General features: G+C 50.8%; 2 protein-coding genes across 5 annotated transcripts in view; one reads left to right on the top strand and one right to left on the bottom strand.

Moving 5' to 3' along the window:
• Zcchc17 (zinc finger CCHC-type containing 17) overlaps positions 1-1,545 on the top strand; it is a 47,287-nt gene extending 45,742 nt beyond the window's left edge. For all 3 annotated transcript variants that reach the window (XM_004850809.4, XM_013074359.3, XM_087215425.1), the window contains one exon: positions 633-1,545. In XM_004850809.4, the coding sequence (XP_004850866.1) occupies positions 633-794 (162 nt within the window). In that variant the 3' untranslated portion in view covers positions 795-1,545. The remainder of the gene's footprint in view (positions 1-632) is intronic.
• Positions 1,546-2,296: 751 nt separating this feature from the next.
• Positions 2,297-10,154, bottom strand: Fabp3 (fatty acid binding protein 3). Of its 2 annotated transcripts, XM_087215426.1 has the most exons (5): positions 10,079-10,154; positions 9,429-9,840; positions 5,912-6,084; positions 4,052-4,153; positions 2,297-2,629 (listed from the first exon to the last, which is right to left on the bottom strand). In XM_087215426.1, the coding sequence occupies exons 2-5, from the start codon at positions 9,499-9,501 to the stop codon at positions 2,576-2,578; spliced, it is 402 nt and encodes a 133-aa protein (XP_087071552.1). In that variant the 5' UTR covers positions 9,502-9,840; positions 10,079-10,154; the 3' UTR covers positions 2,297-2,575. The 2 variants fall into 2 exon arrangements, with proteins under 2 accessions (XP_087071552.1, XP_004850869.1); XM_004850812.4 differs by lacking the exon at positions 10,079-10,154 and having other exon boundaries at positions 9,429-9,893.
• Between the last annotated feature and the right edge of the window lie 3,822 nt (positions 10,155-13,976).

Genomic DNA, 13,976 nt, shown 5'->3' with positions numbered 1-13,976 from the left:
GGGATTTAGCTCAGTGGTTCCTCCACCTGCCTCACAAGTACAAGGACCCAAGTTCAATCCCTAGTATTCAAAAAAAAAAACCCCAAGAATAGTTTCTTGGGCTGGGGATTTAGCTCAGTGGTTCTGCCGCCTGCCTCACAAGCAAAAGATCCTGAGTTCAATCCCCAGTACCAAAAAAAAACCCCAAAAAACTGGGGATTGAACCCAGAGTCTTTGCACTGAACTACATCCCCATCCCTTTATTATTTTTTTTTTCTTTTTTTTGGGGGGGGTACTGGGGATCAAACTCGGAACTTTGTGCTTTCGAGGCAGGCAGTGGAACCACTGAGCTAAATCCCCGGTCCAAGTGATTTTTTTTTGTACTGGGGATTGAACTCGGGACCTTGCACTTGCAAGGCAGGCAGGGGAACCGCTTAGCTAAATCCCTGGCCCTACATCCCTGTCCCTTTAACACCTCCCCACAGAGGTCTTGCTAAGTCATTAAGTTGCCCAGCTGGACTTGAACTTTTGACTCTCCTGCCTCTGTCTTCTAGAGGGCTGGGATAATAGGAATGCACCTTGCACCCAGACTGTGTAATTTTTAAAAATCAAATATTTACACACAATGTTGAATTTTAAAATTTTCTTTTCAGGAAAAGAAGAAAAAGAAACATAGAGATAAGAAGTCATCTGACTCTGACAGCTCAGACTCTGAGAGTGATACTGGCAAAAGGGCAAGGCACACATCAAAAGACAGCAAGGCAGCAAAGAAGAAGAAAAAGAAAAAGAAGCATAAGAAGAAACACAAGGAGTGAGAGTAGAAGAGAGTGGGGGTGGGGGTGGGTGAGGGAATATGGATCCAGGAGCTTTGTACATTGAAGCCCTGGGCCCTGGAGAGACTCAGTAGTGAGAATATGGCCTCCCACCCCCAATGACTTCACTCCTGTGGGAGATGGTTTCCCCTCATGCAGCAGGCAAGTTTGGGAGTTGAGGTCAAAAGGAGCTGCCTGAATGAGTTGTTTCTTTATTGCATCTGACCCCTTTGCAAGTGACCCCTGCAGCCCACCCATTCATTCACCCGGCTTCCTTCACTCAGCAGGTGGTCCTTTTACCCAGCTGCCACTGCCAGAGCTGGATTCCTTTGCAGGGATCTGGGCTAAAGCCACAGGAACTGCTGTGGAGCTGAGCTCGGCTGTAGTTGGAGGAGTGACTGCCCCTTCCTATTGGACTGTCTTGAGCCAGTTGGCTCATGGTCTCTGCTGCACCCACACAAGAGCAGAGGGAAAGTGGCAGTAGGAGGGAGAATGTGGTAAGAAGTGGTGCTCACTTTTTACATTCCCTCAACATGGTTCTACTGTGCTAAAAGTGACATCCAGTGGCCACAGTCAGAAAACGATCATTTGCAGTGTGATTCATTTTGTGTATGACATTCCACCGGACACTGAACCACACATCTAAGGCCAAGATCATTGCTGTACTTTCTGTGTATTACTGTGAGAGTCTACTGGTTCTACTTCATCTCTGCTTAAATCCCTGGCACTAAATGGACTTGTGTTTTGTTTTAAACTTACTGAAAGTTCTTATTCCTATAATTCTTATTCGTGGGTAACTTATAGACGTCAAGTCACTGAGACTGCATTAGTTGACAGAGAATTTTCTTTTTCTTGAGAGAGTGTCTCACTGTGTAGCTCAAGCTGGCCATGAACTCAGGCGATCCTCCTAACTCAACTACCCCAGTGCTAGGCCAGAAAAGCATTTAATATGTTATCTTAGACCTTGGAGAGAGGCCCAGCTGAGGTATAGGCAGGTCACAGGCAGCTACGGCACTAGGTTTCTTGGGAGATCACTTGTAAGCCTCCCTTCTGTAATGATCAGAGAGCCTCTTTCCCCAGAGTTGGTTAGAGAATCACTCAAAATCCGTAACCTTGAGTACCACCCTGGTGCGTAGGTGGCAGTTTAGTAGTCATGTTAGTCAGTGATCGTCTTCTCCCACCACAGTGGCACAAGCCTAGATGCTGTGTCCCGAGCCTGTGCCCTGGAAAGCATTCCAGAGAACCAGACCCAAGGGTGTTCAGTGCAGGACAGGCCTGGAGAAGCCCCACACTGACCAGACTAGCTCATTTGACCATGGCAGCGGGCAGGAGAAGGGCAAGGTATAGGGGCAGTTGTTTCGTCAATAAATGTGTAAGTTGACCAGCTGACTAACAGTCCTTGAGACTATTCATCTGCCCCTCATCTAGTGCTTCTTCCTGAGTGACCTTCAGGAAGTCATTTCTGCTCACTGACTCACTCGGGAAACAAGACTCCCTTCACCATGTTATCAGAGGCAAAAAGGCAACTCGTGGCCTTTGCTCTGCTTTATTGACCTCAGAGCACCTTTTGGATACATTTTTAAAAAAAACAAAAAAACCCAGACCACATGCATTAATAGAAACTGGAACAGGATCCAGGCTGGTACCACTTGACCCCCCAAAGAATTTCCCAACCAAAGTGGAGTTATACAAAATGCCAGAAGAAAAAAAGTGAGGCAATGTGGTGCAGTTGAGGGGTAGTCATTTGACAGAGGAGTAGTCACTGACAGCGCTGGCAGCTCAGGTCATGCCTCCTTCTCGTAAGTGCGAACGCAGACTGCACTGCCATGGGTGAGTGTCTGGAAGGAAAGACAGAGTCAGATGGGGCGGAGGGAAGCAGAAAGCAAGAGCACCTTGCACTCCCTTATCTTGATGATCATCACTTGAGTACCTACTATGTGCCAGGCACTTTACATATTTTTTTCCTGATGCATAGGACAAGCCTTTAAGATAGGCAGTATAATCTGTTTTAGAGATTTGGAAAAATGAGCTTTGAAAGAGGAAGTAATTTCATCAAGATCCTAGAATGTTTCTGGTTCCCTTGCACCATTCAGCTTCCTTCAAATTCTTAGTGCTTAAAACAGTGCCTGGTACATAGTAGACAAATGATGAATAAAAATTTCCAGAGACTCTTGAGAAATGACTGTGCTAATCTACCAACTCCCATTCTATCCCTAACTTTGGGGAGTTTGAGGGCCAGATCCCTGAACCCCCACTATTTATTTAGTCTGGCATTACAGAGGCAAGCCCATGGCCTCACCATTGTCTGACTGTCCAGTGAGTACCTGGTCCTGCATATCACATCCTCGCCAAAGCTAGGCACCTCATTCCTAGTGGGATGTGAGTGCAAGAATGTGGCAGGCCGGTTACAGTGGCTCAGGAAGTTCTGCAGAGAACAGGCACAGAGGCAGCAGGCAGCACCAGTGGCTGCTGTCTGTGCCCCTGGCTCTGGGGAGGTTCAGTCAAGGACACCATTCTCCAAGTGAAGTCCCTAAATAGATCTGGTGACCTCATTGTGTGACTTCCTACCCAGATGATAGGTTCTTGTAGGAGGCTGGCTATAGAATGTACTGAGAGGCAGGACTGGGACAAGGGAGAGAGGACTGTGCTGCAGGTCACCACCCGTCACCAGCCTGTCACCCCTCATGTGACAGTCCAGTCCTAGAGAGGATAGGGAAGGAAATGCTGTGATGGGAGATGGGAACCTCTCCTAGAGAGCTTGGGATCAGATTGGCCCTGCTTTCTACCTCTTCCTGGAGGAAGCAAGGTAGAAACAAGGAAGCTAAGGCCATGGAACATCTGCTGTATTTCTCCCATTTGCATGTGTTTTCTGCCATGCACACACTCTCTCTCTCTCAGACTTGCCTTCAGCACTGTAAGGTTGGTGTGCTTTTTATGTTTTGTTTTTGTTTTTGTTTTAGTACCAAGGATCAAACTCAGAACCTTGTGAGGCACTACTGAGCTAAAAATCCCAGCCCATTGGTGTTATAGATACACATTTTACAGTTGCACTTGGAGAAGGTGACTTGCCCAAAGCAATGCAGTCTTTCGGGTGAAATTTGAACCCAGACCTGTGTGACTCCAAAGCCAGGACCCTGTCTCTGTCTCTCTTGTACCAGGTCCTGTGGCACCCAGAGGGGGGCATAGATTTTAAAACAGGCCTGGCTGAGGAGGCAGTAGTAGTAACCAGTTAGGTGAGGCTCCAGAGTTGTCCCTCTTACCAGGATGAGTTTCCCATCAATTAGCTCCCGAACAAGTGTTGTCTCTTGCCCGTCCCATTTCTGCACATGGACAAGTTTTCCTCCATCCAGCGTCACAAGGGACTGTGGACAGAGGACAGACACCTAAGCAGTGATCTGAGCCAGGACTGAGGCAGGATGGGATTAGGAAACAAGCTCTGATTCAAACTAGTGATGGTGCTGGGACCAAAGCTCAGGCTGCCCACTTCCAAGCTTGCCCTGTAGGCTGTCCAGTTCACCTTCAGCCTCTGCTCCATAGCTGCATGGCAGGGGGATGAGCCTTCAGGTAGGGAGAGGCACAGCCAAACGGCTCGGCTCAGAAGTGCCCAGGACTCCAAGAAGGGCACTTAGCTGAGAGGGTAGCTCAGTGGTAGAGTGCATACTTCACATATGTGAGGCCCTGCTTTAATTCCTCAACACAAAACAAAGCCAAACACAAAGCGGGCTCTTACCCTACACTCTAGGAGATGCCCATAGCCACAGTCCCCCTCAGGTATAGGGGGAATATACCTATCTGTATCCTTAAAAAAGACTGACTGAGGAGGAGGTATCTTATGGCCATCACTTGGTTCAGATGCCCATTTAGTCCTCTGGGTGCTCGCAACCTGCATGAGCTGGTTCTCATTTGGCAGCCCTCTCAGGTCTCCCCTGTAGGAATTTGGGGGGTATAGGCCAGACTAAGGAACTTAGACTGACCAGAGCTCAGTTGGAGGCTGGGAAAGTTGTGCTTCTGTGTTAGGGTTGCTTGGCTCTTGGCCTGCTGTCTGTGTAACACTTTACTCCTTATTCCTCCGGTTTTTTGCCTTCTCGGCAGATTATTTTTGGCCTAGACATCCCAGAGGACTATCATTGTGTTTAACTGGGGTTCTTGCCCCTCAAGAAGGTGGCAGGTTCATAGGAGGATGTGTTGGGCAGCCACCCTCATCCAAAGTGGGCTGCCATCTTTGGACACCACCCGCTACTTTGCTGCCAGCCTTCTGATCCTGGGCTGGGCTTCAGCTCCTCTTCCTCTGCAAGGAAACCAGCCCCTACCCTGTTCTTCCTGTGGGCAGCTGTGAGGAAGAGGAAACAGCTGAAGAGCTGGTTGTGGTAGAGGGGATACTGCTGTAGGGACACCCTGTAGAAGTCAAAGCCCCGTTCTGTCCCTTGCTGAGAGACCTGAGGCAAGCTGCTAAGACAGCCAGCGTGGGGTGAGCGCTCAGCACGCTGAGGGAAGCTTGCTGGGAAGATACTGTAAACGCCCATAACAGTGTGAATGCCCCATGCCAGTACATAGCTTTTCCTGCCTGTCAGTTGGCAGCATTGGAAACTGTTCATCAGGGGCACTACCAAGTCTGGGAATTGCAGGTTGCAGAAGTTGAGGCATTTGTTGAGGTCTCAGCCTCTTGTTCACAGCAAAGGAGGAGTCCTTCTTGCTAGAGGCCTGGATGGCCTCACTCAGTGTGGGGTCCTGACATCTGGGCTTCGCTCCTAAAACACTTCAGGTTACACAGCCACGGCCACTTCCTGCCTCCATCCGAGGAAAGAAATTCATTGCATACTTTATATAAAGTCACCCCACTGGGGCTGGAGCAGACACAGGTTAGAACATCCTGGCTCTGTGCTGCCCATTCCCAGATGCAGCCAGTTAGATGCTTCCCAAGAAGGAAGGAAGAAACAAGAGGACAAAACTAACGTGGATTTGGCCCCTGGAACACTCCAGCACTGAACAGGCTTTATGAACCTTGTTTCACTTAAGTCCTCCTGCCTTTAAGATGCAATGACAAGGGACCAAGACTACCAGCTTCTGTCCTGTCAGGGTCTCAGCACCCTCTGTCCCCCATTCCCACTTCTCTGACTCACCTTGACCTTCCTGTCATCAGCCGTCGTCTCATCAAACTCCACCCCCAGCTGAAAGCTGACCTCCGTATTCTTGAAGGTGCTGTGTGTTTTTATGACAATAGTGTCACCATTCTTTTCGATGACTGTGGTAGGCTTGGTCATGCAGGCCACCTGTCTGGTAGCAAAGCCCACACCTGAGGGCCAGAGGAAGGTTATGAGTAGAAGCTAGAACAGAGAGGCTCTGAACAAGCTGAAGGAGTAACTCAGGCCCTGGTGTGGGGCCTAAGAAGAAAGAGGATCCTAACTTTGAAAGCCTTGGTGTGGCTTTTTTTTTTTTCTTTTTTTTTTGAGACAGAGTCACGCTGTGTAGTCCAGGCTGGTCTTGAATTCACTATGTAGTCCAGGTTGGTGTTGAACTCATGGGAATCTTCCTGCCTCAACCTCCCAAGTACTGGGATTACAGGGATGTACCACCATGTGCCTATTTTTAAATTAAGTCTTCCCCTTAGCTCTGTGCACTGAACAATCAATCCCAATACAGATGAAAAATGTAAAAAACATGCATGCCAGAGAAAAGTAGCAAGAGCTGAAATCAGGATAAGGTACTAAGACTTTGTGCATGGTGAGGAACTGTACACATTATCTCATTCAGTCCCCCCTTTCCCCTTGAAGGGCTGATATGGTTATCTCCCCTTTACTGAAGTAAATACTGAGTTTAGGGCCCTGGAGACAGATCTAAGATTGAAGCCCCAAGTAATTTGATTCCAGAGCTCTTGCAACTTCTCAGCCCCAGGGCCTCCCAAGGTAGAGCAACAAGCTGCCTTCCAGGAAAGCCTAGAGGTAGTGAGAGTTGTGACTCCTAAGGCCCTATGACTTTCCTGACCCAAGCATGACTCCCCTGGGTGCTTGGCAGAGTCCTAAGTGTCCTATGAGAAGGTGGTATAGACCACAGAACTCAGGGTAAGCCTTCATCCCTTCAGGCTATAACTTCCCTGGGATCTGTCCTTTTGCTACCAGTCTCCATCATGACTGGCCTGTCTCTCTGCCCCCAGCAGCTTTGCTGTACTGTCCTCCAAGGCAGAGGTCAGGCAGGAGGCAGCTATGTGGTGAAGTGGTGTGTGCCAGGTTTCCAAAGGTGTCTGGCTACATAGTGCTTGCTGGAAGCTAGGTACATTACAAGTGCTCTAAATGGGCTGTTCTAATGCTTAGCCCTAAGGGTGGGTTTCTTATTATCTCCCATTGACAAATGAGACTGAGCGGTGTCTTACCCCAAAGTCAAAGAGTGATTGACCTAAATTCCCAAGTTATTCACTGTTCCCATTGTGCCATTCTACCCAGCACGTATTCAGCACCAAGGCCACCATTTGTGTCTGTGGTCTGTTGGAGGACCCTTGGTCTAAAGCAAGAGGGGCAAGGGCTTCAGCTGCAGCTGCAATGATGCCAGCCTACCCTGCCTGGCCAGTGGAGACTTGGCTTTGCCCCCTGGTGTCAACTGTGTCAGACCAGTCACACACATCAGGACAAATCAGGGCCTGGTCACTACAGCAGGAGCTGTTTGCTTAGGACTTACCCAGTGTGTGAATCTGAGGAAGGAAACCACTGGGAGAGTGAGAGACTGAGCCACAAGAAACCTAAGACAGCTGGACTGGCCAGGGGGCATAGCTCAGTGGTATAGTGCTTGCCTAGGGGTTGCCTGTGAGATCCTGGATTCAGTCCCCAGGACACTACCCCCACACACACATAAAAAAAGACTGATCTGACGGAATTTAGGAGACTCAAGAAGAGATGGGTTCTACCTAGAAATGAAGTCAAGTTATTTACTGAGAAAGGAAGCAGGTCTTCAGTGTCCTTCAGCCTATCCACCATGAGAAAAGTGGGCTGGAATTTCAGCCCCAAATTCCCCTAACAAAAACCTGCCCTGGGCTGGAGGTGTGGCATAGTGGTAGAATATGTGCTTAGCATACTGGAGGCCCTGGGTCAATCCCCAGTAACACAAATACACAAGCACAGAGCTGCCCAAAGACAACAGGTCTTTAGAGAGACCTTCCCCCTACCTAAATTGGAACAGAATTAAGGAATAGAGGTAGTAGGGTTGTTCAGGGATTCTACTCTTTGGGCCAACTGTCTGCATGGTTGAAGGAACTGGGCAATCCAGCTTCCCCAACAGCTGCCTGTGGCCGCTGCTTCTCAAGAATGGCTCCCTTCTTGGAATCACTGGGCGTAGTGCCCAGGGTAGGGTAGGCACCAGGAAGCTGAGAGTTATAGCCTCATAACCCACTCTTGTGGGCCCTGTTCTAGGAAACAGTAGGAGTTGAGGTGAGAGGGACCCCCTCACACCCCCTTCCATATCTGTTGCAATCCAGCCCTCCTTCCTCGGGAGAAAGGCATGGAACCTAGCTCAATCATGAACAATTTTCCTCATCCTTGCTGGGTGGACTAGGATAATATAGCTGAGAATTTCACAGGAAGGATATCAAGTGCCTCCATCTAAGCCCAAACCAGGAGGGAAAGGGCTCAGGCCAGCACCACTCCTCCCGTTCCCAGGGCCTACACTGTAGTGGGAAGAGCTCTGCGCTGTGGGTCCTAGGTTTTTGTACCAGCTCTGCTGTTGGGTTTGTAAAAGTTTCTGCTCACTCAGGGCCTCCGTGTTTCCCTGTACAGCTAGACCAGTTCCTTACACCTGTAACATGAATTGAAACTATTCTTCCCCATCTCAGCACCACACCCTCACTGACCAATGACCCCTCTCCAAACAGGTCTGGATCTTGCTCTGGGACCCTGGATGCACCTCAGAGGTCCAGTGGCTTTCTCCACCCTTCCCCTTCCCCTTCCTCTTCCCCCAAGGGCTGTAGGGAAGGCGCCGGTGGGGATGGGCCTCTTGCCCCGCTCACCCCCTAGGCTCACTGACAGCCCTAGTTACAAATCACTGTAGCACAAGGTCACACCTGTGAGAAAGAGGGTATCCTCCAGGGACAATCCTCTTCCCTAACCCGACTTGTAGAGGGGAAGAATGGTGGCTAATTGTGGTGAGGTCCTTGTCTCCCCAAATCCAATTCACCAGTTTTCTGCCCCAAGTCGCCCTCCTCCTAGGCATTTCCTTCTGCTTTAGGGCACAGTACACTCCCTATCAGTTCCATTGCCTTTCTGGGTTCGTCTCCTCCAATTTGCAGACCACCCAGGCACCTGTTCTCGCCCAGCTGGCCTCGCGCCTTCTGCGCTCTGTGCTCTCATTTTATCCAAACTCCCACCTGGGGATCATATGCCCCTCTTCCTCCAAAGCCTCCCAGCCTGACATCCATAAAGCTGCCTCCTTCCTGCGCCTCCCTTTCGCCCATTTCGGACCGTGAACGCCCTCTTTCAACAGACTCCCCACGCCCTAGCCCAGGCAGCCCCCGCGCGTCCCGTCTCGCAGTTCTCCAGCCTTGGCCAGGCGAGACGGATGCAGCAGGTACTGACCAGGCGAGGAGCCCTGCACTGGGTCAGGCACATGGCCGGCCCCTCCCCACCCGGCATCTGAGCCCCGCGGGTGCTCGCTCACCTAGTGACTTCATGTAGTCATCAAAATTCTTGCTGTCCACCAGCTTCCAGGTCCCCACGAAGGCTTCCACCATGATGAGGTTGTGCTAGGCTGAGAAAGAAGCTGCGAAACAGAAGGTGTGCAGGGACTCCAGGAACCGGCGCTGCGTCCCGAGCCGCCCGCTTTAAATAGCCCTAGCATCACGTGACGAGACGTGGCCCACGCCCCCGGCTCCCGAAATAGGAAGCCTCAGGCAAGCGGTCACCCTCAGGGGCTGGGCGCCCATCCCCCCAACGCGCTGGGGTCCGGGGTGGGGTGGGGCAGCAGTGGCGCGCCCCGCTCGCCTGGGTCAGCGCAGGTGTTCAGCCGCAGAGTCCCTGGCCCACGCTGGCCAAACCTCTCCCTTCCCTGATTTTGAGACGCTCTTCGGAATCTGAGAAGGAAGCAGCTGTGTTGGGCGCATGCCACCAGCATCTTCCATTCCCAGATATGACCAAGAGGGGAAATGAAACCTGTCCTTGAGCTGATGCCCGCGCCAGGGAAAGCGTTCGTTGACCCTAGTGGCACAGGCATCTTTGTCCTCAATTTATAGGAGCCTAAGCCCAGAAGGAAACTGACAAGGTCACGCTAAGTGGGAGGTGAACTGGAGCCCAGATAGGCACCTGGGCTACCTGGCTCCGGGCGGTGCTCCCCTCCGGCGGCCTGGTAGCGGGGACAGTCTCCAGGGCACTGTCTGTGGCTGAGCTGGAGCTGCCCGAGTCCCCACCTCTGGGTGTACGCGTGACGCACCCCTCGCCCCAGCCCCACACGTGCTTGCCCCCTCCCTGTGGAATGTCTCCTGCTGGTGCCTTTCCCCAGCCGCCCCTGCAAGTGCTGCAGGCTGTTCTGACCTCTGAGCCTGTACTCAGGTGGTTTCTCTCTCACCCCTCCTTTAGAAATTCTGTCAGTTCAGATCCTTTTCAAGGCCCGAGGCCGCCTCCCCCACCTGCCTGAAAGCTGCTTGCTTACAGCCCTTCCTCTGACCTCTGCACACAGCCAGCCTGCTTGCTCATATAACTTGTTGCCTCCTTTAAAGAGTCTACTGTGCTGTTGTTTTAGTTTACAAAGCACTTTTAATAATAAGACCCCAAACCCACATGGTGGTGCATGTCTGTAATCCTAGCACTCAGGAAGCGGAAGCAGGAGGGTTTCGAGATTGAGGTTAGCCTGGGCTACATGACAAGTCTTTGTCTCAAAACTACACACACATACACACTGTCAGGTAAAAGGGCCGAAGACCAAGACAGACCAGGCCACAACAAGCCTTTATTAGGGGAACAGATCTGCCAGGCTGTCTCTGAACAAAGGAGAGACAAAAGCAACATGGCTGGGGGAGGGAGAGTCTTTTATAGAGACTGGGGTGGGGCTTGTAAGGGCTGAGGTGGGGTTGAGTGAGGTGATCAGGGAGTGGAGGAGCCGGTGACATCACTAGGTGGTAGGAGATGAGCAAGTATTAGTTTACTCTCTAGGTGGGACCAGGGGCATGCTGGAAAGAAGGGTTTGTTCTTTGGTGGGAGCAACCATCTTGGCATGATGTCACACAGGGGAGGGGGCAAGGCACCATAGGAAGAGGGCAGCTACTATACATAATAGCTGCTAAGGTAGTGGGAGACCTATCACACACACACACACACACACACACACACACAGAATCCATCTCAGATTGATATTTCTGGCATTCAGAGGGCTTTAAGTACATTGTCACATTGAACTTTAAAAATCTATGAAGCAGGTTGTTATTTGTCCCCTTTTAACAAGTGAACAAACAAGTTCACAGGAGCCCATTCATTAATTCATCAGTTATTAAGCACGTGTTTTGTCCAGGCCCTGCTGTGGAGAATGACAACAAGAAATAAGACACACACTCAAGGAGACTGCTTCAGGGGAGCAGTCATACAGGGAGTGTAGTGACTGTCCTGGGAGGCTGGGCTGACCCGAGGCTCAGGGGAAGACAAGTGTAAGTGAGTCCCTGGGAGACCCTGGGGACAAGGGAGTGCTGCGAACTCCCCTTTAGCCCAGGGAGGACATGTGAAACTTGGGACTGTAACCCTGGACCCAGGGCAGGGACCTATGGTGTGGTAAGCCCTGTCCCCTTCCCAGGGCTCTATTTCCCTGTGTGGAAGTCCTTTCCTCCCTTCCCCTGACTGTTCTGGGAAGGAGACCAGGAAGAGTCCTCCCCACCGGTCTTCATTCCTTTTGGGTAGTCCAGTTGTTGGAAGACTGAGAGGCCCATTTCTGCCAAAGCAACAGGGACAGGCCTCAGGGCTGGGCATGGAGCCCTGGTGACCTCACTGCCAGAGAAGATGACAGGGAGAGTGGGATGTTTCAGAATCAAGGTCACAGCCTTTACACACTCAATGTCTCAGTGGCCAGAGACCCAGGGACCAGACCTGTCTCCCTGCATGGTCCTCACAATGAGGTGATGGGCAGCTATGCTAGGCTGACAGCTGCTGAAAGAAAGAGCTTTGTTCTGACCCTGATTTCACCAGTGCTAGCTGCGTGGCCTTGGGCAATTCACTTCAGTCTCAGTTTCATCTTTGAAATGGAGATATTTGGGGATCAAATGAGACAATACATTTAAAATGCTGAGCATGCGGCTGCTGTTGGCATTATTTTTAGGCTTATCTCCATGGATGGTTCAGGACTCTAAGAGTCTAAACTCTGCCCCTCACTGACTTTGGGTCACTCAAGGAAGATTGCTTTTCTAATCCTCATTTCTCCACCTTGAGACGGGATTAGAAACTGTTACCACTGTGAAGAAGGCAGTAGAGATCTTTGGGATGGGTTGGAGTAGGAGGCAGTACTAAGAAGTCTTTTACTCCTCTTGACTCTAGACAAACCCCAACCAACTACCCTTGCTGTAGCTACCATGCTAACTCCTAAGCCTCACCTCTCCCTTCCGCCCAATTTTGAGGCAGGTGGCAGCACCACTGAACTAAATCCTCAGCCCCTGTATCACCCAATTTCATCCTCCTTAGTATGTGTAGTTTTCTCCTCATCCCTCTTTGTTGCCCTGGTATGCCAACTGCATTTGGGGTGAGGGGGATGTGAGCCTTGCCCCCTTTCCTGCTCTTTTTGCCCTCGGTAGATCCAGATATGGCTGTCTCATGTGGCAGGCAGCAGAAGTGGATCCTGCCAAGAGCTGTATCTCTTCAGTCCTTGCCCTGTGGTGATGTCACCGTTCTATTTCCATAGCAACCATGGGCTGGGAAGATGGGCAAGAGGAGAGATGAGTAACCAGGAATGAGCCAATGAGATGGGCTGGCAGCACCGGATGATCCGTGGGGCCATGGGGAGGGGGGAAGCAGCGGGGCCTGCTCAGCATCTTCAGTAGTTTCCTGGACCCTCCCTGCCATCTGGATACCTCCACTAGGGAATGTGCTATTAGCATGGGAAGGAGCTTGGAGTAGAAGCTGAAGAAGCTGAGCTGGAGGCCACTGACCTAGGGATATAGAGACCCTATATTTGCTCCTTCCGGACCTAAGCAGATGCTTAGAGGTGGTCGACCTCTCCCACACACCCCCCATCCATACCTTGCAACTGGAAATTTTTCTTTGTTGGTAAAGGTGTCCAGGCTGTCTGTCTGTCACTGACTGCCCTGGAATTACCAGGCCTTAGCCCTTCTCTCTGCACTTTCCATACCCCTCCCTTGGTGCATTCAGAAGCACTGGGTTCAGTGGGGACTCAGGGGAAACCAGAGAGCTCCAGCCTTGCCCCACTCAGCTCAGGGCATGGGGAGATTGCAGTTACAGGTGGTGGGGGCAGTGTTCCTTCTACCAGTAGGAAACCTGCTTCCTTGTCTCTGGGGGTTATCCATACTCTGGGTCTGAGAGGACAAATGAGGGCAGCAGGTACAGGTTTGCTTAACACAGTTTACTTCTGAGCAACTGCTGCCTATGGTAAATGGCAAACTTCCTAGGAAGAACAATGGCCCTTCCTGCCCTGGGGAGTGGGGCAACTCAGGGTAGATGGGCACTCTGCCTGCCCAGGAGCCAGGTGTATGTATACTCCATTGTGGACAGAATAAAACCCAAACTTTTAGGGAGAGGGTGTTGAGGATTAAACCCAGGGCCTCCCGTGTGCTAGGCAAGTGTTCTACCACTGAGCTATACTTCTAGCCCTTTAAATTTTCTATTTTGAGACAGAATCTTGCTTGCTAGGTTGCCCAGGCTGGCCTCAGTGGAATACTCCTGCCTCAGCCTCCCAAACAGCTGAGATTACAGGCATGTGCCATTGTTCCCGGCTTAAAAAACCCAAATTCTTTAGCCTTGTCTTATCTGTTTTGCTCATTTAATTTATTACTAAAATGCTGTTCCAAGAAGAGCCCCTGGCAGAGGATAGGTTGCAGTATACTAAATGAGTGAGTGAATCTAGGTATCTCAGTAGCTCTGGGGGTTCTGGAAAGAGACTCACCTGGGTTTCAGTCTCTTCTCCATTACTTATATATCAGCTGGGTAACCTCGGACAGTCCCGAACTCCTTGGGTCTCAGTTCACTCATCTGTAAAAAACCATAATCCCCACCTTGCTGG

This window comes from Heterocephalus glaber, unplaced genomic scaffold (assembly GCF_053883595.1).
Source record: "Heterocephalus glaber isolate CG9 unplaced genomic scaffold, H.glaber_assembly_v1.0 deba00001452, whole genome shotgun sequence".
Lineage (NCBI taxonomy): Eukaryota > Metazoa > Chordata > Mammalia > Rodentia > Bathyergidae > Heterocephalus > Heterocephalus glaber.
The sequence above is the reverse complement of the archived record's forward strand: the minus strand, read 5'-3'. Positions and strand labels throughout refer to the sequence as shown.